This window comes from Enhydra lutris, unplaced genomic scaffold (genome assembly GCF_002288905.1).
Source record: "Enhydra lutris kenyoni isolate GAN:26980312 unplaced genomic scaffold, ASM228890v2 scaffoldscaffold43, whole genome shotgun sequence".
In the NCBI taxonomy this organism is placed as follows: Eukaryota; Metazoa; Chordata; class Mammalia; order Carnivora; family Mustelidae; genus Enhydra; species Enhydra lutris.
In genome coordinates this window covers 6,958,782-6,985,191 of record NW_019154127.1, presented here as the reverse complement: position 1 = coordinate 6,985,191, position 26,410 = coordinate 6,958,782, and the positions used below count along the sequence as shown (strand labels likewise).

Below are 26,410 nucleotides of genomic sequence, written 5' to 3'. Positions count from 1 at the left end.
CTGGAGCTCCAGCAAGGAGTGATGCTAGGTGCCCCCACAAACCATGTTCCAAGGGCAGTCTGGGTAGCAACATTTTATTCCTTGAAAAAAAAAAAAAAATCTGAAAAACAATGGCCAAGTGTATAATTTCAGTAATGGGTGTGTGTGTGTCTGGATTATTTCTTATTCTTTCTTACATTTGAAATTTTTTGTAGTTGATTTTTCTTTTCTTTTCTTTCTTTTTTTTTTTCTTAAAGAAAGCACACCTTTGTAATTCTGAAATGGAAACAGGCAGACCAAAATATACTCCAGCTTCAGTTCAACACGGCCTTGCTGCTACCCCTGGATCTGGCTATAGGTAACTGATTCATCACAGACTTGAATGCCCACCGGGCCCTGGCTCTAGAGGACACAGAGGGGCACAGTGGGGAGCAGCTGAGAGGTCAGGCATTCCTGGGTTCCCCCCTCAGCTGGCCGCTAATTCCTGTGCAATGCCACATGATGGGCCTCTTGTCCCTGGGCTCTGACTTTCTTATGTGATCCAAATGTCTGCTTCTCTTTGGGTGTCCTGAGGAGATAATGAGTATACCTGGAAGGCTTTCAGGCCAGAGGAGAGCCCAGAGCAAACAACAAGGAAAACTTCTATTGAGTTGCCAGGTAGGGAAAGAACAGTGACAGCAAGGAAGTCTAACCGTGTGACTCAGGACAAGACAGGGTCTGAGAGATGACACTATTCCTCCCGCTGTGGGGAGGGGGGCCTGGGATAGGCTGACAGGGAAGCATGCAGTTCCCCAGAGCGCGCCACGGTCCACAACGGCGAGGTGGTACAAGTCACTGACCAGATGAACGGTGACATAAAGCTGCTCATGGCAGCTTAAGACCTTAATGCTTTTATCTGACCAGTGATACAAAAATTTCAGTAAGAATGTAAGAAGACTAATGATTTTAAAACCATGCACTCTAGTCACAGAACCACAGATCTCCACCCCTTTAAACAAATGAGCTTCCGGGAACACTGCAACCAGAGGTATCTGGTCAATGTAACGAGAAAATGCAGAAGGTTTTCTCGACTTAGAATTAATAAATAAGGAAGCTCGAGAATTATGGGGCACAGAGTACCTGAGGTTTCTTACTACAATTTTAAGAGAATTCTTTCCCATCATGTGCTCAGCAGAGACCACCCAACCTGAGCCACATTAACAGCTATGAGACCACAAAAGCCTCCTGAACATTCCATAATCCCAAACTGGATACTTACCTAAAGCAGTCCTCAAAACACCTGGTCATATAGTCCCAGAGAAAGTCTGTGCTGAGGGATGTGATCAGCAAATTCACTGTTTTAACAATCTCAGAGGCATTTCTGTTTTCTTTTATTGCACTGTAAAGGAAGGCAGATGCTCATGAATGCATCTATGAGAAGCCGTCTATCATGAGAACACCATGTCTGAAAAACTGTAATCTGTTTACTTACTTCTAGAGAGACAGACAAATCCCAATAAAGGTAAAAATGTTACTGGCCTGAAACAGGAAAGAGTTTGCGTAACACCATCCTAAACAATATTTATACTGTATAAACAATATTTACACTGAGGCATTCTCTTGGGAGTAAGTATAAGAGCTACTGTGAAAAGAAACTGGTAAAGGAAAGCAGTTTTAGCCCATCTGTGAGGCCTTAGACACCCTGCTGGTGAAATAACATGGTACACCCGTTTGGTCAGTCAGGATTTATTTAAACAAGTATAAATCCTTACTGAGGAGCCTAAGGCAAAGTTACGCTCCACTGCAGAAGACAGGAGAGCTACCCACAACGCATTTTAAAAAAACAGGCAACGAAATAGCTAACGTAATTCCATCTTTGTATATTATTTAGAAGGAGAGAGCGAGTGAGCGTGCATGCAGGAGCTGGGGAGGGGCAGAGGGAGAGGATCTCAAGCAGACTCCCTGCTGACCGTGGAGCCTGACACGGGGTTGAGCCCATGACCTTGAGACCATGACCTGAGCCAAAATCAAGAGTTGGACGCTTAACCGACCCAGCCACCCAGGCAGCCCTGTAATTCCATCTTTAAAATAAAAGATATGCAGCTATATATGAATGTATGCATTCAAAGTCTGGAGAGAAATGAAAATGTTTCATGTGTTTCTCTCAAGGGCAGTGGGATTGTGGGTGATATCTTTTTTCTTGATACCTTCAAATATCGGTATGTTCCACAAATGGCATGTATTACTTTCACATTCAGAAGATAATAATTCTAGAAGAAAAGAACAAACATTCTAGGAGAAAAAAAGCAAACACTCAGAACTCTTGGTACATTTACAATTGAGAAGCCAGAGAAATCTTCAAATAGATTTATATTTTCAATATACCCAATGCCAATTCAGGCAGAAGGAAATTACATCAAGGATAAAGTAAAAAGTAAGAGACTGTATTGTCTTAAAAGGAACAAAAGCAAGGGGCACCCAGGTGGCTCAGTCAGTTGAGTGTCTGCCTTCGGCTCAGGTCATGATCCCAGGGTCCTGGGATTGAGTCCCGTGTGGGGCTTCCTCCTCCACAGGGAGCTTGCTTTTCCCTCAACCCTTTCTCCCCACCCCACCACCAGTCTAGTAACAAATCCTTAAAAAAAAAAAAAAAAAAAAAAAAAAAGAACAAGAACAAAACCCAGGGTTGAGAGAAAACCACACGCTCCAAGACAACACCCCTGCCAGGTCCTGAATCCCACATGCTCTGCCTTCGGGGTCCTGCAGCACATGTCCTCGGGGAGCCCCTGGCTGGGTGTCCCCTCTGCCGCCGGACCCTGGCTCCACCTCCCAATCTTCTCTCAGCCCTCACCGCCCTCCCTTGTAAGTCCCCGCATGGGGACACCAGATCCAGCTGCCCTTAAACGGCTTGTGCACCTGCCAGTAAATAGGGTCTGTACAGCCCAGGCTGGGCAGAGACTAGCTCACACGCCTCTGACGCCAGCCGATAGGAAACAGGCCATTCGTGGTGATGGACTCAAGAGCATCAGTTATCTTCATGGCTGGTGTGATGCCTTGTGTGCCCATGTTCTCTAGCCCCAACAATTTCTAATAAACAGCAGGGAAAAGAGATTCATGCCATAAGGGAGGGGGGAAGAAGCGTGAAGCTGGGAGCCAAACCCATACCTTATTAGCGAGTTTCCACTCTGAGTATAACTAAGTTTAAGATCGGAGCCGAGTGCATCTCCGCAGTAAGAATAAAAGGCCCGGATGACTTCGAGAAACAAATCCCCAACCACTCGAGGCCCTGCAGTTAAAACGAAAACGGTCAGAGAAAGGTGAACAATCCATGTTTACATCAGTAAATGACACATGCGTGAAAAGAGAGAGCATAACTGCACACACAATTTTATTGTCTAAAATGCTCAGAAACTTCAGTTTGGCAACGACGACTTTAGCTAGGGAATACCATCTGTGAAAATGGCCAATATTTTTGTAGTGCTTACCACGTGCTGGACACTGTTCTAAGCATTTTCTGTCGGTTAAACCTTATTTAATCCTTACAATAGCCATGAGACCAGGTACTGCACTACTGCACTGATGACAGATAAGGGACAGGCACCGAGAGGTGAAGGAACTCATCCAAGCCAGACTCTGTCTGGGGGAGCCAGGATGTACGCTCAGGGTGTGTAAGTGTGCACGAACTGCTTGACCAGAGATGCTACTCAGCATAAATACCAATGAGTAGGACCACTTTTCTATCTTACATTCTTTTAAAATTTTTTTACCTTTTTATGTATTTATTTTTTTAAGATTTATTTATTTTGGAGAGAGTGTGAGCGAGCACAGGGGTGGGAAGGGCAGAGAGAGAGAGAGAGAAACCCAAGCAGACTCCAGGCCGAGCGCGAGCCCAATGCAGGGCTCAATCTCATGACCCTGGGATTGCAACCTGAGCCAAAACCGAGTCAGACACTTAACCAACTGCCCCAGCCTGGTACCCCTATTTTATTTTTTTAAGTAATCTCTATACCTAGCCTGGGGCTCGAACTCATGACCCTGAGATCAGGAGTCACATGCTCCACCGACTAAGCCAGTCAGGTACCCCTCCAAAATCTTTTTTTTTTTTTAATTTATTTATTTGACAGACAGAGATCACAAGCAGACAGAGAGGCAGGCAGAGAGAGAGGGGGATGCAGGCTCCCTGCTGAGCGGGGAGCCCAATGTGGGGCTCGATCCCAGGACCCTGAGATCATGACCTGAGCCGAAGGCAGAGGCTTTAACCCACTGAGCCACCTAGGAGCAGCCCCCCCAAAATCTTTTAATCATGAGCTGGTATCCCACAAAAGCAATGCCACCACTCCTGAAAAGCTTACTAAATGGCACAAAAGAATGGAGCCAGCTGTAGGTTAGGGAACCATTCCTGCTGATTAGGCAGGTGGAAGGCGGCTAGACATTTCTGCTGCGTACACAGCAACCACCAGGCAGGGAAGGGAGTGACCTCTCACCCATGTGTTCAAGGGAGGAAAACTGGATCGATTCAGAGGAAATGAAAGCTCTGTCAACGTATCTGTGTTAAAAAGCAGCCAGCAGATCAATCCATTCTTTTATGCTTCTTTTTCACAAAAACAGAGGATGTGCCTCTGAGAAAACTTTTTTCACCAAAAGCCCCGCATATATATTTTATCTACAGTGTAAAGATGCTGAATGCTTTTTACAAATGATGGCAAGTTTGTTGCCGTGACTGAAGGAGAAAATGAGGCAGCGGGGGACGCCTGGTAGCAAAACAATGACCGCCCTGCCCCTTCAGCTCTACTTCTGTATAATCCACTCCTCTGCCTCCCAAGTATGTCTTCCCCGGGACAACGAAAGTAACAGACAGGAAAATCAGATGGCTGGATCGGGCAGAAGGCTGCCATTCATCCCCTTCTGGAAACGCCGACCTGGAGCCCAAGATGACAGCAACACTTCACTTGGCTCACCAAGACATAAAACCCCCAGCCTCCAAAATGCGGTTACATTTCTTCTTTGGTCATTTCCCCAAGTTATGCAGGAAGCTCCCAATACACTTACAAAGCTCACTTCATTTTTTAGTGGAAATCATGATTTTTCTGAGTTGCAGTCACTCCACACAAAGAGGGAGAGCCGTCGCCGGTGGACTGAGGTAGCAGAGGAGGGGAGGGACAGGGGAAGGGCACAGGGCACGCTCAGGGGCACTTAAGGCCAGAGTTCGGAGGGACAAACGCTTCATGCTTTGAGTCTGGCCAAGAGCAGCTAGAGCTGTCCACGTCATGGGATACAAGGTTATCCGAGTTCCATGAGCGAGCATCTCGGGTGTGGTGGGTCTGCGTGCAGTCAGGGAAGCAGCTGTGTCCTGTCGGAGAGCTTAGCCTCTACAGTCAAACAGACCGCATTTTAATCTCAGCTCCCAGGCAGCCTCTGGCAAATCACTTACTCTTGCTCAACCTTAGTCTTTCCATCTGTAAGATGGGAATAGTGAGAAAACCCACTTCAGGGTTGTTGGAGGCAAGGAGGTACACAGGGAGATGTAAATGATGTATACAAATCACTTCACAAACAAAAAAATGCTCAAAAAATGTCAGCTGTTATGATTAACAACAGTAAAAACACATGAGGTCCTCAGAGTCTCCCTTCCATACAACTTGACTGGATGCCTTTTTCCCCCCTTGCATCCCTAGAGCCTAGCATCATCCCTGCCACACAGCAAATGCTCCATGCCTGTCCCTGAATGAATAAACGGTCTCCAACCTCCACCCCAAGAGCAGAGGGAGAAGGGACCTCAATAAAGCCCTCGATTCTTGTTCTCTGCAAACAGCTACCAGGCAGTGTATAAATCCTGAGCACTCAGACGACACCATCAAACTTGAAATCTCAGGGCTCCTGGGTGGCTCAGTCAGTCAAGCATCTGCCTTCAGCTCATCCCAGGGTCCTAGGATCGAGCCCCCCGTCTGCTTCTCCTTCTCCCTCTGCCCCTCCCCACACCTGTGCTCTCTTGCTCTCTCAAATAAAATCTTTAAAAACAAACAATAACAAAAAAACCCTTGAAATCCTATGGAGAAGATGGAGACCCCATTATGGTGTTCAAGTGACTGGATATTAAGATCTTTTATTTTTTTTTTTAAAGATTTTATTTATTTGGCAGAGAGAGAGCACACGAGCATGAGCAGGGGAGGGGAGCAAGGGGAAAGGGAGAAGCAGGCTCCCCGCTGAGCAGGGAGTCCGCTGTGGGGCTCGATCCTAGGCCCCGGGATCATGACTTGAGTGGAAGGCAGACACCTACCTGACTGAGCCACCCAGGCACCTTGGATATTAAGATCTTATTGTGAATGGATATAGGAGCAATTTCTATTCTTTAAGCAAGGGAGAGAAGTTCATTTTTTCAGCTGAGGCTCACAGGACCACAGTGTGTATCAGGGGACCCTTTAGAAACCGGAGTCTAGTTCAGCTCTGTTCCTTCGGCAGAGGAACAGCCTGAGGCCCACATGACAGAAGTGCCTGCCCCAAGTCACAAGGCAAAAAGAGGGAGGAGGGTTTCCTACTCCCTTGAAAATAAAATCAAAGCTCACTTGAAGCCTAATATTTGACAGAAAGAACATTCTTGCGAAGTCAGTACGGTATGTGCTTTGTTCGCACACACCAAGATGTGCACAGTAGGAGCTCAAAGGATTTCTCTAACAAAAGTGCTCACGTTATTGTGCAAAACTCCTAAGTGGTGCCTAGATATGGCCACTGAACACATAACCGGGCTGAAGTACTTCAAGATTTGGAAGCTCTGATGGAATTACACTCAAAGTAACATGCTGATGTGTCTCGCACAGGCAATCCACATCGGGCTCATGATGGCGACCACGCTTCGCACGTTACCTATTTCCGGCTTGTCGAGCAGACTGACGAGGACTCGGAACGGCTTCAGGTACGCGTGGTGACGTTCCTCTACGTCGGCGTCTGAGAACTTCTGGTGCAGTATTTCAGCTAGACCCTGTTTTGTTTTGTTTTTAAAGCCACAGATCAGGATATTGTACACAGCACAGTTTGACATTACTGGTTGTTCTACTTGTAAAAACTCTGGGATAGAGAGAAAACCAGTCACGCGGCATGGAATGAGCACAGAGAAGGTTTCCCCACCGTGGATCCAGGACATGCCCCATGTCTGCTTTGAGGTCCTGCCCATCAATTCACAGAGGAACCATGATCAGGAATGTTCTGACCGGGATCTACTTTCCAGAAAGGCTCCTTTACCTCAACTAAAAGATCCTTGGAATATCTTTCAAAAAAATACGAGGACTGGTCTTCGTAAGAATTTGAGAGCTCAGATTCTGGCACGATGGTATTTCCTTTAATATCTGAACCTATAAAAGAACAAGGATCATGAGCTGTTAACAAGATCTACAATTTTAAAGTACATAATCCTGCGCAAAGGTCTCATGCTCCAGCATTTTTAAAAATAGAATTCCTCCAACAGAAAACCAAATTCCAATCTGGCAAGACTAAGTCACATTTTCTTCTTCTGAGAAAAACGTGGGGGTACCAAGGACTCCGCTTCAACGGACATCAATTTAGTTTGTCCCGAGAATTCACCCTCGGGGTCTCTGACTGTCTGATTACAAAGATCTAAAGGAAGGAGGATGAGTTTTTATTTTTATTTTTTTTTAAAGTTTCTTTCTTTTTTTTAATTTCCTTTTAAGATTTTTTTTTTTATGTGTTTATTTGACAGAGAGAGAGATCACAAGCAGGCAGGCAGAGATAGAGGAGGAAGCAGGCTCCCCGCTGAGCAGGGAGCCCGATGCAGGGCTCCATCCCAGGACCCTGAGATCATGACCCAAGCTGAAGGCAGAGGCTTTAACCCACTGAGCCACCCAAGCGCCCCAATGAGGATCAGTTTTTAAAACCAGTGTCTGTATGACAGTATGTGAAACCAAGCTGTTCTCATATATATGCCCTTATTTTGAGCTTTGGGTAAGTCTGCAGGTCTTTGGGGCAAGGGAGGGCAACTTGTACAAGGAGAGAGCATGGGCTCTGAGGCTGAGGCTAACAGGCTGGACTCAGCACTGGACTTGGATCCTGGGTCCTCTCTATACACAGCAAGTCAAGGTCAACCAGGACAGAGCTGATCATTTAGCAAAATCATCCTTTTGATAAAAATGCTTAAAGAGCCTGTAAATACTCTTCTTAAAATCCTTCATGAACTTCTATGCAATGGGTTCTGAAAGTTCTGTAACTAGGGAGAAAAGAGGAAAGAAAGGGTGCAGAGAACTTTCTGCCTCTAGTGTGAAAAGACCTCCATGTTGAGGGTTATAAAATCGGTGAAGCAGAAGATTTTTTAGGGCAGTAAGACTACTTTGCGTGGATGCTGTCCTGGTGGACACACACCCTCACACATCTGTCTACACCCACAGAAAGCACATCAGCAAGAGCAAGCCCTGATGGAAACCAGAGAGTCTGGGTGATGACGTGACAGCGCTGGTTCATCGACTATGACAAATGTGCCACCCTGGTTGGGGGAGGGGGAACCTGGGGGAAGCTGGGAACTCTCTGTACCTTCCTCTTAGGTTCGATGTGAACCCAAAACTCCTCTTAAAAAAGAAAAAAAGCTATGGAGTCCCTTCATGGTCGCTTTGTATACCACTGCTGCTCAGGAACATGAACATGGGAATTTATAAAATTCAGAAAGTGCTCGCCTCCTAGCCCTGTGGTTTCCTGGACTCTTGTCCCTATGAAGACTTCCAACCAACAGTCAGGGGCTCTTATCCTACAAGTTTACAGGCCATCTGCAGAAACAGAAGCCTGGGTTCTCAAGCTCTCCACTTAAGTCATCCAAATGTCTTCCAAAACTTGATGTCAATGCCACAGACATTCCCATCCAGGCCAAACCTTCTTTTACCCAAAATCTGTAACATTTGTGGGTCTTCTCTCATACCCCCAAAACCCATGAGACTTCTTTACAGCAACAGGCTTCTACTTGAATAAGGTTTAGCTACCATTTTTTTTTTTTTTTTTTTGGTGGTATTTCAAGCTTCTTAAAATGGGATTCAATGTTCAATATTCAATAGATATCCCACTTACTTACGTCCCTGTTTTTAAGTATAATACCTGTAACATAACCCAAGCTACAGTGCAGGCAGAACTCAGCTGACCAGGCCCTATTTAATCAGCGTGTTATCTTTCCATATCTAATGATTCAGAAACGTTATCACCACGATTGAAACTTGTTCCAAAAATCAGCACTGAAAGGTTTCACGTTAACTTTGACTTTCACTTATTGGATACTGCTCAGTACCTAGTAACCACGCATAAAGTCTTCTGTTCAGAGACATGTCTCTCCTCAGTAGGGTCTGGGTGGCCGCTGACAGGATCTGCACGAGGTCTGATCTGAGCAAGGGAATGGCTCTCTCACTGGAGTCCTGTTGGAGGACAGAGAACACTTTACCGCAAAGGGATGATGGAGCTTTTGGACACGTGGTCCCCCTTACCAGTCTACAAAGCTTTATCTTAAAAAGAAAGTTCTCAAAAGGAGTTGGTTCTTTGCAATGCCCACGGCCAGAAGCCATGCAGTTTTTGCTACAGAAACATCCTCCTCACAAAAAGGAACAAGGACTGAAAAATTGTTTTGGCTGAAAGCAAACGGTGATCACAAAGTGGCTCTGAGGTCCAACCCACCTGCCCCATGTCCTCAGGAAACACCAGTGACTTCCGCGGAAGAACACAGATGACTTACCAGACAGGTATAAAATGGAAAGAAGAACAGAACAATTTCCAGGTTATTTCTTTGCACCAGGACATTTGAGTCCAACAGTGAGGCACATAGAGACTTTACCTGTAAACGATAAGACAGCATGACCATTTCACTCCCCAGACATTTAGTAGTACTTGGCAGGCTACTGCTTACAGCCACAGAAATGAGAGTAACTTCTACTGGGAACCTTGAAACCACTGTGTGAAGCCAGGAACTGAACAGTCAGGTGTAAATGTGGGAAATGCGGGTTCCAGCCCTAGACCCTGGGGGGCAACTTGTGCTGGAGGAGGTCATGGACAAGACGAGACCTGGCTGACCCGTGGAGCTGGCGGCGCCTCATCTCCTCCCGGGTCCTGGAATGTACACTCTGCTTGCCTTGCCTGCTCAAGTTCCCAAGGGACATAGCCTTGTGACAGAAACGTGGTGTTGAGAACACCCGCGCGGTATACGTTACTGAGCCCGGTTAAGGCTGCTATGTAGACTTTTAAGATTTGGCAGGTGGGTGCGGAATTGTATGGATGGAGGTTTCTGGGATTTGTCCTGCATAACTAGCCACCCTGACCTGCACATACACAGGTAGGTTAAAAAATGTGTTTGAGACTCATGCTGCAAAGGTGACCTGGGGATCCTGGTTAGTGGACATCCACTGGCCTCTCAGTCAGAATGGCCCTTCTGGTCTGGACGCCAAGAGCCATGAAATTTGCTTTGCATCCCCTCCTGCTCCAGGCTGGGGTGGTCCCCCGGAATGGAATCCGGGAGGGGAGGCCAAAACACCCAGCCGAGGCTCCTTGAAGACGTAAAGACATGGTAACATAGGAATGCAGCTAGCTCCAAACTGTATGGAGGTGAATAATTGTTTAACTTCAGACTCCGTCATCTGCCCTATAAATCCTTCCCTATGGGGATGGTCAGTTGGAAGTCCCAGCTGAGGGGAGGACGCTCCACCCAGGCCTCTCCACCGGGACTCCGGCCTGGCTGTCTCCACAGGCCTTCCCCAGCTAGCGAGGCCGGCTGCGGTGAGGACCCAGTTTGATGGAACTCTGTCTTTTATTCTCCTTTACTGGTTACTACTGCCCTCACCTGTGCACAGATTTCCCTTTTCTTCTGTTTCAATTAGATTTTTATAGTATCAGTAAAATGTTTTTTTCCCCTTCAAAACTGAGAGTACGGCTGCTGTGAATCTTTTCTTCAGAACAGACGTGGAGCTCTACTGGACCTGTGGCCACCCAAGACAAGCCTCTCTAGTTCTCTTGCTTATTCAACTGGCCGCCTATGGATCTGGAGCGGCTGGCCTCTCTCTTTGGTCTCTCCCTGCCTGCCGCATATGCGGGCCAGTTTTAGGTGATACCCAGAAGCCCCCAAGGAGGCTGGAAATGGACAGTGCAACACCGGAGAGTCGGTTAGCTGCGGGCCTCGCATGTTCCAGCTGAGACCTGGAGGGGCTTGGACCAGAGGGTGAGGTTCTAAGACCTCAACTTCCATGATCCTAGAAAGGAATGTCTTTCAGTTCCAAAAGGAACTTTTGGCTAACCTGAAACTCCAAAGACATTCTGTTAAATGGATTCCAAACCAATTCAATACACATTTTGTGTCTTTTCTAAGTATAAAGAGACAGGATACAGAAGAGCCGTAAGAAAAATGCTAATAAAAAGCTATGAGAATTCTGAAGAGGGGAGGGAAAGATCTTTCAACTGGGGGAAACAACAAAACTCTGTGAGAAGGCTGAGCTAGAAGGACAGGGAAGATGTGTGTGGAGATGGTGGAGAATGGACGCGGAGTGATTGCAGGAGCAAGGTGGTGTCACAGACCTACAGGCCAGGCTGGGCATCCATTCAGGAGGGCAGAAGGCCTGAAGGGAGGGCAAGGCATGGGCAGGTTGGGAGTGGACTTAAAATAGAGGGTGGCTGGGTTATAGACATTGGGGAGGGTATGTGCTATGGTGAGTGCTATGCAAATGCATAAGCCTGATGATGCACAGACCTGTACCCCTGGGGCAAACAATACATTATATGTTAATAGAAATAATTTGAAAAAAAAATACTCTCAAGTTTGGACTTTATCTGTAGGCAAGACGAATCCAGATATTTTTCAAGCACAGTGTAGATATGAGCGAAGCTTTGCTTTAGCAAAGCAAAGAGCGAAGAGTGATTAAAAAAAAGGAAAAAAAAAAAAAAAGCCTGGATGGGCAGAGGACGGGTTGGAGAGGAGCCCGTCGGAAAATTATGGCAAAGTCCAAGCTAGCATCTGAAACTGAAGAAAGAAAGGCAGTGAAAATGGAGAGACACAGCTGTTAGGGTTTACCACTAGGTGGCGAAAGACTGCAGGCCATTAGACACACAGGACGTAAGTTTGGGGAGAAGAGAAAGATCCAGCAGGGTCATGAGAAGGGATGGCCTTGCCAGGGAAGCAAGCAGCCCTCCAAAGGGCCTGAGGATGGACACCGGAAGGGCCCTGACAATCTAGATTTGAGAGAGGAGTGGAGAGGACAGCTGGAGCAGGACTGAGAGACAGTGACCGGAGGAGCAGGGAACGAGATGAGCAGACAGTGGGCTGTGTGACAAAGGCCACGGAGGAAGCAAGGTTCTAGCTAAAGCAGCAGACTCTGCAAGGCCCCTGGGGCACCACTTACAGCTAACCGTACTGGCGGGGACTCCAGAAGGGCCCTCTTTAGGGGCAAACATGAATCTGTATACGTAAATTGTTACTGCATATGTGAAAAACAAACACCCCAGTCCGGGGTTTATCCTGCAAACGGACACCTCCTTGTCTTGCTCAGCAGCAGAGCGCACATACTCTGATGCCTGGAACACCTCTATTTCCCTGCTGCTCTCCACTGATGCCCCTTTGCAGCCCCAGCTGACAGCCTGTGCATGAGGAAGCCGGCCCCGTGAGGAGCAAAGCACCCACCGTGAGCTGGTAATCCGTCCCCAGCATGTATTTCTGCTCCTTGCCCGGCGAGTCCCTGCTGATATGGCCCACCACGAAGAGAGAGGCAGGAAGGCGGATGGCCGGGCTCACCAGGACGCTTCCCCAAAGGGCAGCGTAAAACACCTCTTTGCCGACCACCAGGGACAGCCTCAGGAGCAGAGCGTCCGTTCTGTGGACAAGAGATACAGACTGTAAGGGCTTGGTCCAAGCAGCCACTGCTCGCTCGGTTTTCCCCCCGCTGTGAAACCCCGTTTCCTCATCATCCTGAGCGGCTGCCATCTCTCGCCTTTCCGTTCTGTCCACCTGCCGGCAGTCACTGAAATGGGAGTTTGCTAAAACAAACGTGGCCCCGAGAGGTTCGGCTTCGCAGCCCATGGGAAGCATCTGGCCGGTCGTGTCACTGCGGCACAGAGAGATCCATCCCTCTCCATGGCTTTGCTGTGGATCTGCAGGGCTCGGAGGAGGGGATGCCCCAAGAGGTTGGTGCGACTGACTGGAGACCTGGGTGATAATAAAGTTCCCCCCACCTGAGCACAGCCGGGGACATGTGACTTCACAAACACGGGGGACAAAATTCGCCTGGGCCCCCCATCCGACACAAATTCCATAAAGCCTGTCACTCTGCCCACAGCATGCCCCTATGTTGACTTCCGCTCTGGGAAGTTCTGCTGATGCCTGACGTTTCTTTGTCCCTTATCTCTATCTGGGTCTCTATCTGGGTCTCTCTCCCTTGACATGCCACCAGCAACTTCATGTCCATCCCTTAAGAGAAGCAGCGTCATCAGCAGGTCCAGGCTTGTTTTTTCCACAGATACTGACCAAGGCCAGGCCACTCCTCCCTGGAACCCCACCCCCGCTCCGTGGCCTGTGTGCAGCTGACGAGGGCATCTTCCCTGTCAACAAGGAAAATGGCTTTGCCAGGCCAATGATAGCACCTGTCAGTAACACAGCAGAGGCAAACTCCCACAAGGGGCTTTCACTGAATGAGTGGACGAACTCAATTCCAAAAGAATTCCATCCCTCACATCTCCTATCTGCAAAGAAGACACACAAACATCACAGAAGGAACAGGCCAGTGGGATGCAGTGGGCTACCCAGGTTCCTGGAGTAAGGCCTCTGTCGTCCAAATCCTGTGTCTGCTTCCTGGCAGTGGTCCCTAGGAAGAGTTTACTGTGTGCATGTTAGCTGTTGGCTGTGAGATACAGAAGTGAGGGGAAGACGTTCTGAGCAGGACCAGAGGGTCTTGTGTAAACCTCCACACAGGCAAACAGTCAGTGCTCGGGCCCCACCGCCTGCCATGACCACCGGGTCTGCGCTGTCTGCTGATGCGTCCTTACTCCAGATGATCGGCGGACACACAGCTGATGTGCAAAAACACTGTGAAGTGAATGCCACCCTTTCCCTTTTATTATGACTCAAATCATCTCGGGCTTACTTTTCAATTATCGGTCCAGGGTATACAAAGATTTTTCATACAAAAAAATTATCTACTACCATTTTTTTTAAAAGATTGATTTATTTTTATTTATTTAAAATTTTTGCCAGAGAGAGCACAATCAGGGGGAGCAGCAGGCCTAGGGAGAAGCAGGCTTCCTGCTAAGCAAGGAGCCCAATGGGGGACTTGATCCTAGGACCCTAGGATCATGACCTGAGCTGAAGGCAGCCACTTAACCAACGGAGCCACCCAGGCATCCCAAGATTTATTTATCAGAGATAGAGCGTGTGTGCACACACGTGAAGGCGGAGGGGCAGAGGGGGAGAGAGAGAGAACCTCAAGCAGACTCCCCACTGAGCATGGAGCCCAATGCAGGGCTCGATCTCACGACCCTGAGATCATGACCTGAGTTGAAATCAAGAGTCAGGCACTTAACCGACTAAACCACCCAGGAGCCCCTACCTTTCTACATTAACAGCGACTTTTGTTCTCTTTAAAGCTAGTCTAAACTTTTTTGTCTCATAAAATACTTGAATTTTACCGCGCAAATGATGCACAGTATCATCTTTACAGAAAAAAAACAAAACTGAAGAGGCATGAGTTAACAGCCAAATGTTTAAGAAACATGCACAGAAGGGCTTAGTGGCTAAAGATACCGACTGATCTCCTACTGAGGCTGAGCAAACAAATACAGCTTATCGCGCCCAGCTCTGGAAACAGCAGAGGTGTAGACGGTGGGGCCTGTGGGTCACTGTCCCCTGGGCAGACAGGATGTCCCCAGGCTAGGCAGATTCCTACGGAAGGAGATTAACTGAGAAGGCCCCCGGGAGTGCTTCCCTCTCTCCAGGATCCCTCTCAAGGGAAGACTGATGCTTAGATAAAACCCACTGCAAACACTACAATGTACGCACTAATATCACGTCTCCCTTTGCTCAGAAGAGTGTATTCCCAAAGTCAGTTCCATGGAACACTGGCCACGAGCTGTTCCACAGACAAGAAACCTGGGAAATGCCACCTCAGCTATCCCTTCTTCAATATTCAGAGTGCACCGGCTAGTTTTATTAAAAAAATGCAGCTTAAGTCTCATTTTATCCTAAAAAAAAATTAATAGATATTAAAAGCCCGAATGATGTTGTGGTTCACAAAAGGGCAATTAGGACGAGACTTGGCTATGGAGAGCACAGTGGAGAGCAAGATAACTGAGATGAGTCAAGTATCTATTAAATAAGAATTACTCTTACCATCTCAGATGTGAAGCTCCAAGACTCCAAAATTAGCAGAGCCCAGGACTCGAATCTTTCCTATTCAGAATCAACCAGGAACCTCCAAACCCCTCCTGTTTCCATCCCTCCTGTCCCACTCTGGTCGGCGTGCTCATGCCTCCTGCGAACACCAGCTTCCTCAGACACCAACAAGCTCTCCTCTCGTCAACAGACAGCAAGTGACACGGACTGCTTGCCATGAACCCAATTTTGGCCCTGTAGCCACTTGCCTAATGGACAGTCCTGGAAAACCAAACTGTCACTGGACAAAGAGCTAAAACAGAGCTTTGGGCATGAGCATCCAAATGAGCTCAACATTGACAACAGCATCCTGTCCCACCATAGGTCAGGTCCATGCCCAGAGGGGCAAAAAAATTCAGAACCAGCAGAGCTCATCATGCTGTCTGGAATCAACCAAAAGAAAGTCAATAAATACGTTTCTAGGTGCCTGCGTGGCTCAGTCAGTTAAACATCTGACTTTTGATTTCGCCTCAGGTCATGATCTCAGGGTCATGGGATCCAGGCCTACGCTGGGCTCCGTGCTCAGCGGGTGTCTGCTTGAGATTCTCTCTCTCCCTCTGCCCCTCCCCCTGCTCCCTTGAACGTGTGTGTGCTCTCTCTCTCTCTAAAATAAATCATCTTAAAGATACATATGTATGTTTCAGCTACTATTTAATTCAGGTTTTCTAAACCCGGACACGATGGACCTGGAAGCCAGATAAGCCTTCATCGTAGGGACAATCACATCACTGCAGGGAATCTTAGTGCTAAATGCCAGCGGCACCCTTCCTACCCCCTGGTAACAGCCAAAAGAAAGATGCCAAATGTCCCTGGGGGGGACAAATTATGCCAGCTGAGAATCGCTGATTCACACTTTTGCTTGTGTACAAACCTCTGAGAATAGTCACCTCTCCCCCAAATCCTCAGGAGAGGATTTGGTACTTTATGGTACTTTCTCCCCACTACTCCTGCTTCATCAGTGCAGCAAAACACAGCTGTGAAGCTACTTCATGGGCACTTTAAAGATGACAGTCTGGCCAGGAGTAGTCTGCAGGCACACAAGGGTTAGAAAGCCAGGGTGAAGCATTAGTCCTAACACTGGCCAGAGTTTCCGTTCTTAGGGTTCACGGACACACACAAGCCAGGAACAACTCCAGGAACCTGTGAGTCACTGGGCCTAACTCAGTCCTCTGCGTTTGCTGCCAGTGGGGACATCAGGTCCCTCCCTTTGCCCTCTCTTTCCTATCCTGCACACGGTTTGCTGGGGGTGTCTGCCTTTGCTCCTGAGCACTTAGGGGAAGAAAGAGTTTTGACTTCTCTCAAACTAACATGGATACAGAGACCAAAGACTCTGGAGCAGTCATCCCAGTTACTCTGCCCATACACACCCACTCAGAGATTCTAGAACCCTCGACCAGCATCCACCTCAGAGAGCTGATAACGAACGGCTTTGGGGCGCTGCAGACATGGGGCCTGCTTTTCTCTCATGGCTCCATTCACTCGGTGATTCATGCAGCTCTACTCAGCTCTTGGTTCAATGTCAAGAAATCTCACCAAAAAAAAATCCAAGTGAAGCAACTTTAGCAACTGTTCCATTGAACCCTCACTGATCAACTAAGAGAACGCACAGAAACACACCAACTATTTACACTCTTCTGGCGTGATTCATTCTTACAAATTAAAAAGAAATTGCAATACATTTTGGGAACTGATGTGTTCATCTGTCAGATGATGGAAAAAACATTCATATACACACATACACGGATCCGTCTGGGAACCAGGAATGGGCCAGAACTTCTAGGAAGAGCCTGGGACTAGAAGTCAAGAGACAGACCTGGTAAGGGTCCTCTCGCTGACTCCTACATGACCTTCCCTTCATTCCCTCTGCACACCTACCAATCCTGCGGGCAGCCATAGGCTTATAACAGCAGGGAGACAGACTCTGCCTCCTGAGGAAGTGCCTCCTACCAACCCCACCCACTTCGAAGGTGGGCTCTTCACTGGGAAGCGGGAAGCCACAACACGCTTTATGTGAAAGCCTGAAACGTTCGAAGTACAAATTTTTGGTTAGGTTTTGTCAAATTCTACCACAAGTGCTCATGACTTAAACGTACCTGTGGTTACTAGCCACGATCCCTCAAACCACTCTAACTCTCTGACTTCTCTGAATTAGGGGAGAACTGCAAACAGACCTCAGATTGATTCCTCCATTCCACCCCAGCCCCCCACACCCCCCAGTCACAGCCGACATGGCAGACAAAGGCGGTGCGGCTGGGCCTCTGGAGTGGTGTCGTCAGACGGAAGCTTCTGCGAGCACAGAGGTTTCTGAACCTCCCAGTCAGGCTGCACATGGGTTCTTAAAGCAGGTCCTAGTAACAAAGGTGAATCACAGCACTCAGAATGGTTAATATGATGGGAGGGAGCTCTTACGTGATAATTCCCCAGAGAAACAGGATACTGTGTATACCCAGTAGTCTGAATGGAATTATGCTTTCTTCTGCTCTTAAGCATGACCAAAAATTACCCCTGCATGAACTTTTATGTGTATGAGCTTTACAAATTTCCGCAAAGTACTGCTGAAATTTGTCAAGCTGTTCTGCTCAGCATCGCCTCTGCAAGCCCCAGCCATCAGTGAAGCATGGCTCTGCCTTGACTGAGAAGCAGCCTAGTGTGATGGGAACAAGGAAGACTTCGGAACCTGACCCACGTGGCTTAGGATCCCAGCTCTGCCACTCACTGACCACGCGACTCTGGGAAACCTTCTCACTTTCTCTCACCTGTGATCAGAGGCAATTCCCAGGAGGACACAGTATTTGGTCAGTCGGGGACCCCACAGCAATGTCAAGCATCAAGCCGACTTCTGCGCCTTTCCCTCTGTACCTCCTTCCCTGCTTCTCCCAAAGCGGCAGCATCACATGCAGGCCGCAGAGCCGGATGAGACCCACCTGTCGTAGATCTCAGAGCCCTCCTCCAGGCCGGGCAGCAGGCCCACAATGAAGGCCTGCAGACTGGGCAGGAGCAGCTTCTGCAGCGGGAGAAAGTATTTCTCATACAGGCCGAGCAGCACGGGCCTCACCGACATGGCCGCGTTCGCCAGAAGAGGAAACAACCCACAGCTTTGGGAAAGAAGAGAGAGGAGGGGTAAATGAGACACGGAATCGAAGTTTGGAACAATCACCCAGCCAGAGGGAGCTTTCAACAGCAGCCAGCCAGCCACTGGGGCTGCAGACGCTTGCTTGTCACAGGATGTCACAGCGGACTGTCCAGTAAGGAGGCAGCAGGTTCAGAACACACTTAAAGAAAGGCCTGGGAGGATACGCTCCAGAGGCGACCGCGGCTTATCTCCTGCTGGCGTCCTGACCATGAGTTGTTGCTCACCACTCCCTATTTTGTTTGTCATTTTCTTATCTTATGAACTGAAATATGGTTATTCAGGTAATAACGTAATATGGTAGGGAAGCTACTATACCTGTAGAGGAACAAATCCTTGGCCAGCCATTTGGTCCCCACAATTTTGAAGATAATCTCATAGGTTTCTAGGGCTTTTAGGTGCACACCGCTGGGCAAGGCAGGATGCAAGCACTGAGCTAACCTCTTGCTGATAATGAGCCGTCTTGGCAATAAGGAATACCTCAGGTTACTCTGAAGGGCCTGGAAAACAGGAGGGAGAACATGAGGAAGAAGGCAGCAACATTTACCACGTAAAGTAAACCTGCAGAGGCTGGAAAGACACGAGCAGACGCAAAAGGAAGACAGAGGGCCTGCGCAGGGAACACCAGGAGGGCCGTGAGCCAGGCTCTGGGGACACGGGTATCAGCAAAGCCCCTAGCAACACTGGAGATGAGGCAGGCACTAGGATCAAGAGCAAGGGAGACTCTGTCACCATCGGACCCACTCCTCGGTCACACATGGAAACCTGGGTACCGGAGAGGGCTCCTGTCCACACATGAGGCCAAGCAGAACACAGACTATATCAGGGGACGTGACACCCCCCGCCATCCCTAAGACGACCCTTGTCTGCGTGCCGGGGAAGCCCTTGGAATCTGCCTGGGGAGAAAAAGAGGTCTGAAGTATCCCCATCGCTCCCCCAGCTCAGCTTCACAGCCAGGGGGCTCTGAGTGAGGGGTCACCCCCAGAAGAAACAGGCGGGCACCCCTCTCGGTCACGACTCCAGGCATCTCCGGCCGCTGGTGATCCTGCGGGGTGGGAAGGACCCCACCCGCAGGAGAAATGCCACACTCTGCCGGGATGCAGCAACAGGGTTCCCGAGCCAGGCCTCTGCGGCCGGGCACAGGCCTTGTCTGCGCCGAAGCGGCCTGGGTACCTGTGGTACCTGAGGAACCCGGTCCGGAGGGTGAGCGGGTCACCACCGTTCTGCACAGCCTCAAGCGACCGCGGGCAGAGTGCTGTGGCGGGGTGGCTCCTCATGACTCAATCTTGTAATACAAAGTGTCTGTCATTATGGAACAACCGGCAAATATTTGCTCAAAGCCTACAGGGTGAAGTCCACGCTTCTTAAAAAGCCACTCAGAGGCCTCCACAGCATGACTCCTGCCTGCTTTGCCTCCCCCGCTCCCATCTCTTACTACTTCGGCTTCGAACTCTGCAGCGACACAGATCCATGTGTGAGTCCTGCCTGTGCTCTCTGCCCCTCTGCCCAACCTCCTGCCTGTCGACCTGGCTAATCCTCCCCACAGGAGACTGAGCGTCCCCTTCCCTGGAAGCAGAATGGTCCCCGCCCTGGCAGGGCGCGCCATCCTGCAAGTTTAGTTCCTCCTGCCCTGGGCTCCATGTGCACATCTGTCACCGATTTACAACACTGTCCTAATGAGTATCAGCTCCAGGGCTGACTTAGGCAGGGAGCAACTTGAGGGCGGGGTCTGTTGCCTTCCCCTCTGTGGTTTTCAGCATTCTGCACAGAGCCTAAAACAAAGCAGGCCTTCTTGAAGAACAGAAGATGTGCCAACTGCATTCTATCTGTGTCTACCAACCACTGGCCCTGGGACATATGGTCTTAGGGCCATGATAGCTTTTTTTTCATAATCAAAGAAAATGATCCTGTCCCTAAAACATGCACTGAGGTTATGCAAGAAGTAAAGGGAAAGGAAGGAAAATAATATATTTTTCATCAGAAGCCTGTAGTCTAACTGAATTCTCAAATTCAATAAACTCGTATCTCGGGAAAAAAACCCATGTAAGTAAAGGTCATCAAGAAATACCTTAAAATATTATGTATAAAAGTCTCATATTTTAAAACAAAGGGAAAGCCAACAAAATAATTTCTTTTCAGATTTTATTTATTTATTTGTTTGAGAGCAAGAGGGGGGAGAGAGAGAATCTCAAGCAGACTCCATGCTGAGCACGGATACCAACATGGGGCTCGATCTCACAAACCCTGAGATTGTGACCTGGGCTAAAATCCAGAGTCGGGCACTTAACCAACTGAGCCACCCAGGTGCCCCCAAAATAATTTTTTTTTTAAATGTGCTCCTGTCAAAACAAATCCTGAGGTAAGCCGAAACACACGCCGTAACGGGATAAGAACAAAGTGAGACAGCTTTGGCGGAGGGGACAGGAATGTGCCAAACGTTCAGGAAACTGCATTTTGCTACGCACATTTTTGAACACGTAGAAAAGCAGGTGGAACAGCAGCATCAGCATCACTGGGCTTTGACGAGTGTCAACTGCCAGCCAGTCCTGAAGAAACAATGTCTGTGCCTCAGCTGGCTTATCTATGCGGCTGTGGGCTTTCTCCGGGGATTCAAGAGCAGGAGAGACAGCCTCTGTCTTCACCTGCGGTAACTGTTTTTGTCAAAATCAAGCACTTGCATTTTTTTTCCCCTAAGATTTTATTTATTTGAGAGAGAGAGAGAGAAAATGAGCCAGGGGAGGGGAGAGGGAGAAGCAGACTCTAGCTGTGTATGGAGCCAGATCCTGGGCTCGATCCTAGGACCCTGAGATGATGATCTGAGCTGAAGTTAGATGCCTGACTGAGCCACCCAGGCGCCCCCACGCACTTGCTTATTAAGTCACACCCACTCTCGTACTGCTCAGTGTATTCCAAGGACTCCTGCTGTTTGAGGTGGAAAAGTCAGGGCACACTCACCGTAGTGGTCATCTGGGACTCACCAGCGTTTGCCTTGCTTGGGCTGTGCATGTCCATATCCCATTTCTCTGCCCTTTTGATCCTGGGTATGGCAACATGACCGAGTCTGGCCAGCGGAATGAGTAGAGCGATAAAAGTTGGTTAAAAGCCAACTCAAAGCTTGTCGGGTTCCCTTTTCTTGACTCTAAGATCATGGACATGTGGGTTGAGCCGAAGGTACCCCCTCCCCCCCGCCAGCCTGGCTCCCTGAGAACCTACAGAGCAGAAACCACGTGCTGACCCAATGAGGCAGAACTCAACCACATAAAACTCACTGAGATAAGGCCTTGTTTGTTACCATGGCATAACCCTCTCTATCCTAACTAATAAACCTCTTCCCACATAAATGCAATTACAATGAACCAAAACCATCCATTCCAAATGAACGAGGCTGCTTGCTATTTCTTTCTCATTTGAATGTGTCACTTAATTTGAGAAAAGACATAGGAAAAGAAACATAACAAGTACTGAGGCTGTGACCAGTGAACGTGGAACTGGTTATTCACTGTTTGCGGTCTGTGTTAATCCACGAAAACACAGCACGTCTGAGAAAGGGACTCAGTGCTGTTGAGGGAAAGGCAGAAAGAAAAAAGGAAGCTGTTGGATCTGAAAATTCAGCAAAAACAAAGGATATAAACAGACTATACTTAGAAGAACGAGAAGCTGCTTGTCGTTCCTGGTAAGAAAAATGCAATTAAAACTACAAGAAAATACCATTCTCTTCACCCATCAGACTGTCAAGCTAGATCAAAGCACACAAGTTCAGGAGCAGAGCAGAGCCACCGAGAGATCATGAGCCGAGTTACGTTCCTCACGCTGAGTCAGGATGTGGCCAGACAGACTTTGGGAGCCTGGTCCTTGGGGCAGTGGGAGAGTCAGCCCTTCTGCATCATTTTCACCACTAATCACGGGGCTAAAATCATGCCCAGGTCATGGTGGTTGTGCTAACCCACTTCCCACAGAGCCAGACTTAACAGGTGCTTCCACACTGAGGCTAGGCAAACAAATGAGACTGAGATATTACAACACTGGTTTAATATGTGAGCTCGGGGGTCAGAGCCGGGCATTCCAGTTCTACCATTTGCTTGTTCGGCAAGTTCTTTAAACTTTCCAGCTATCGTTTCATCTATAAAAATGGAGATGATGGCACCTCACGAAGTTGCAAGCATCGAATGAGACACCCCACACACACAGTACAGCAAGTGGCACCAGGAAGCGGCCGGCAAACACAACCTCTTATCAAGACAAACTGAAAATGAAGGACAGGCTCCCGGAGACGGAGAGAAGATGCATTTTAAAACAATGCACTGAGGGGCGCCTGGGTGGCTCCGTGGGTTAAGCCTCTGCCTTCGGCTCAGGTCGTGATCCCGGGGTCCTGGGATCAAGCCCCGCATCGGGCTCTCTGCTCAGCAGGGAGCCTGCTTCCTCCTCTCTCTCTGCCTGCCTCTCTGCCTGCTTGTGATCTCTCTCTCTCTGTGTCAAATTAAAAAAAAATAAAAATAAAAATAAAAAAATAAAACAATCCACTGAAACCCAGTCATTCACAGATAATGTCTTTATTGGCCCAAAAGCAAACAAGGACACTAGTTGGGTGTGTTGAGGAAGAAGGGTGAGAAATACATTGAATCAGAAAAGCAAAGTTCAGACTGCTCTATGTTTGTGGAGTTAAGATGCCTACAGACCCAAAATATGATGAAAATCCCAAGAGACCCTGTAGCCGAGGAGGAAATCGGCACCCATGAGATGGAGTTGGGGAACATGAAATTTCCTTTTAAGAAGAAGGAAAAAATAAATAGTAATTAATATTTAGCATTAAAAGGGAAAATAAGATATATCCTAAATGATATTTAAGGAAAACTTCTAAACAATATTTTCCAAGTCTTTTTTTTCTTAAAGATTTTATTTATTTATTTGACAGAGAAGATAGGGAGAGAGAGAGTATAAGCAGGGGGAGTGGCAGGCGGAGGGAGAGGGAGAAGCAGGCTCCCTGCTGACCGAGGAGCCCAAGGCTCTGTCCCAGGACCCTGGGATCATGACCAGAGCTGAAGGCAGACACTTAACCGACTGAGCCACCCAGGTGCCCCAACATTTTGCAAGACTTAAAACTGAAGATTAGAATCACTAGTTGAAAATGCTTTGCCTGGGGCACTGGGTGGCTCAGTCACTTAAGTGTCTGCCTTGGGCTCAGGTCATGATCGTGGAGTCCCGGGACTGAGCCCCCAAGTTGGGCTCCTTGCTCCATGGGGAGCCTGCTTCTCCCTCTCTTCCCCACTTGCTCATGATCTCTGTCGCAATCTCTGTCTGTCTCACTCTCTCAAATAAAATCTTAAAAAAACCCTGCTTTGCATGCAGGGATCTGGAGCAGTCTGGAAACAAAGGATTCCCCCGAACAGAGCTCCTCCTCCCTCAGAGCGACAGACTTGATGCAGGAAATGAGGCTGTGAGTCCTATTTAAAAACACCTTCTGTGAGCAGGGAATGTTTTTCCATCTCTTTGTGTCTTCCTCAATTTCTTTCACAAGTGTTCTGTAGTTTTTAGAGTACAGATCCTTTCCCTTTTTGGTTAGGTTTATTCCTAGGTATCCCATGGTTTTTTGTGTAATTGTAAATGCGATTGACTCCTCAATTCCTATTTCTTCTTATTATTCGTGTATAGAAATGCAACTGATTTCTATGCATTGATTTTATATCCTGCCATGTTGCTAAATTCCTGTATGAGTTCTAGCAACTTGGGGGTGCAGTATTTTGGGTTTTCTATATAAAGTATCATGTTGTGTGCGAAGAATGAGTGTGACTTCTCTGCCAATTTGAATATTTTTTATTTCTTTTTGTTATCTGATTGGGGAGATTAGGAGTTTTAGTATTAAACTGAACAACTGTGGTGAGAATGGACATCCCTGTTGTGTTCCTAATCTTAGGGGAAAAGCTCTCAATTTTTCCCCACTGAGAATAATAATTGATGTGGGTTTTTCATAAATGGCTTTTATGATACTGAGATATGTTAAAATATCTATGGTACCCAGAGCAATCTACACATTCACTGCAATATCTACCAAAATACCATAGACATTTTTCAAAGAGCTGAGATAATCCCAAATCCTAAAATTTGTATGGAACCAATTAAGACCCCAAATAGCCAGAGGGATGTTGAAAAATAAAACCAAAGCTGGGGGCATCACAATGCCATACTTCAAAATTACAAAACTGTAATCATCAAGACAGTATGGTACTGGCACAAAAACAGACACACAGATCAATGGAACAGAATAGAGAACCCAGAAATGGACCCTCAACTCTATGGTCAAATAATCCTCGACAAAGCCAGAAAGAATATCCAGTGGAAAAAAGACAGTCTCTCCAATAAATGGTGTCGGAAAAACTGGACAGCCACATGCAGAAGAATGAAACCTGACCATTCTCTTACGCCATACACAAAGACAAACTTAAAGATGGATGAAAGACCTAAATGTGAGCCAGGAATCCATCAAAATCCTAGAGGAGAATCCAGGCATCAACTTTTTCAACCTCAGCTGTAGCAACTTCTTGCTAGATAAAGGCAAGAGAAACCAAAGCAAAAAAAATGAACTACTGTGACTTAAGATAAAAAGCTTCTGCACAGCAAAGGAAATAGTCAACAAAACTAAAAGGCAACCTACAGAATGGAAGAAGATATTTGTAAATGACATTATCAGATAAAGGGCTCCTCTCCAAGATCTATAAAGAACTTATCAAACTCAACACCCCCCCCAAAAACAAATAATCCAGTCAAGAAATGGGCATGGACATGAACAGACCTTTCTCCAAAGAAGACATCAAATGGCCAACAGACACATGAAAAATGCTCCATATCACCTGGCATCAGAGAAATACAAATCGAAACCACAATGAGATACCACCTCACACCAGTCAGAATGGCTAAAATTAACAAGTGAGGAGACAACAGGTGTTGCCGAGGTTGTGGAGAAAGGCGAACTTTCTTACACGGCTGGTGGGAATGTAAGCTGGTGCAGCCACTCAGGAAAACAGTACAAAGGTTCCTCAAGAAGTTAAAAATAGGGCTACCCTATGACCCAGCAATTGGTCTACTAGGTATTTAACCCCAAAATACAGATGTAGTGAAAAGAGAGGGCACATGCACCCCAATGCTCATAGCAGTAATGTCCACAATAGCCAAACTGTGGAAGGAGCTGAGATGCCCTTCAGCAGATGAATGGATAAAGATGTAGTCCATATACACCATGGAATATTACTCAGCCATCAGAAAGGATGAACACCCACCATTTGCATCAACATGGATGGAACTGGAGGGGGTTATGCTAAGTGAAATAAGTCAATCAGAGAAAGACAATTATCTGGTTTCACTTATACACGGAATATAAGAAACTATGCAGAGGATCATGGGGGAAGGGAGGGAAAACTGAATGGGAAGTCATCAGAGAAAGAAAAACCACGAGAGACTCTTAACTGCAGGAAACAAACTGAGGGTTGCTGGAGGTGGGTGAGGGGAATGGGGTCACTGGGGGATGGGCATCAAGGATGGCACATGATGTGATGAGCACTGGGTGTGATACACAACTGATGAATTACTGAACACTACATCTGAAACTTGATGTACTATATGTTAGCTAAGTGAATTACACACACACACACACACACACACAGACACACGCACACAGCGAAACAAACACCTTCTGGGTGAGCAGTATTAAGTAGCATCTCGCCGACATGCCTGAAGGGGAACCTAAGCCAACTCCTGGTGGCTTTAAGGAAACAGTGGCCACCGTGAAGGTTCCCACTCTGGCTCCCCCAAATTCTCTCTCTGTAAGACTTTCCCTTTAGGTTCACTGAGGGCTAATGCATGGCCATGAGGGGACCATCTCTGTGTTTTCAGGGCAAACTTAAAGGGGAAGGAGTCATCCGATGATTCATTCCCCCACTTTGGCTGCTGAAGATGCA

At 47.6% G+C, this 26,410-nt stretch overlaps 1 protein-coding gene across 1 annotated transcript in view; it reads right to left on the bottom strand.

Annotated features, from left to right (window-relative positions):
* The window catches only part of LOC111155703 (dopey family member 2), a 106,255-nt gene that overhangs the window by 51,935 nt on the left and 27,910 nt on the right, over nt 1-26,410 (bottom strand). The window contains exons 3-11 of the mRNA XM_022516017.1: nt 18,780-18,961; nt 18,256-18,426; nt 12,593-12,782; nt 9,668-9,766; nt 9,230-9,353; nt 7,192-7,301; nt 6,817-6,931; nt 3,121-3,241; nt 1,238-1,357 (exon numbers count right to left, since the gene is read on the bottom strand). Coding sequence (XP_022371725.1) covers nt 1,238-1,357; nt 3,121-3,241; nt 6,817-6,931; nt 7,192-7,301; nt 9,230-9,353; nt 9,668-9,766; nt 12,593-12,782; nt 18,256-18,426; nt 18,780-18,961 — 1,232 coding nt within the window. The remainder of the gene's footprint in view (nt 1-1,237; nt 1,358-3,120; nt 3,242-6,816; nt 6,932-7,191; nt 7,302-9,229; nt 9,354-9,667; nt 9,767-12,592; nt 12,783-18,255; nt 18,427-18,779; nt 18,962-26,410) is intronic.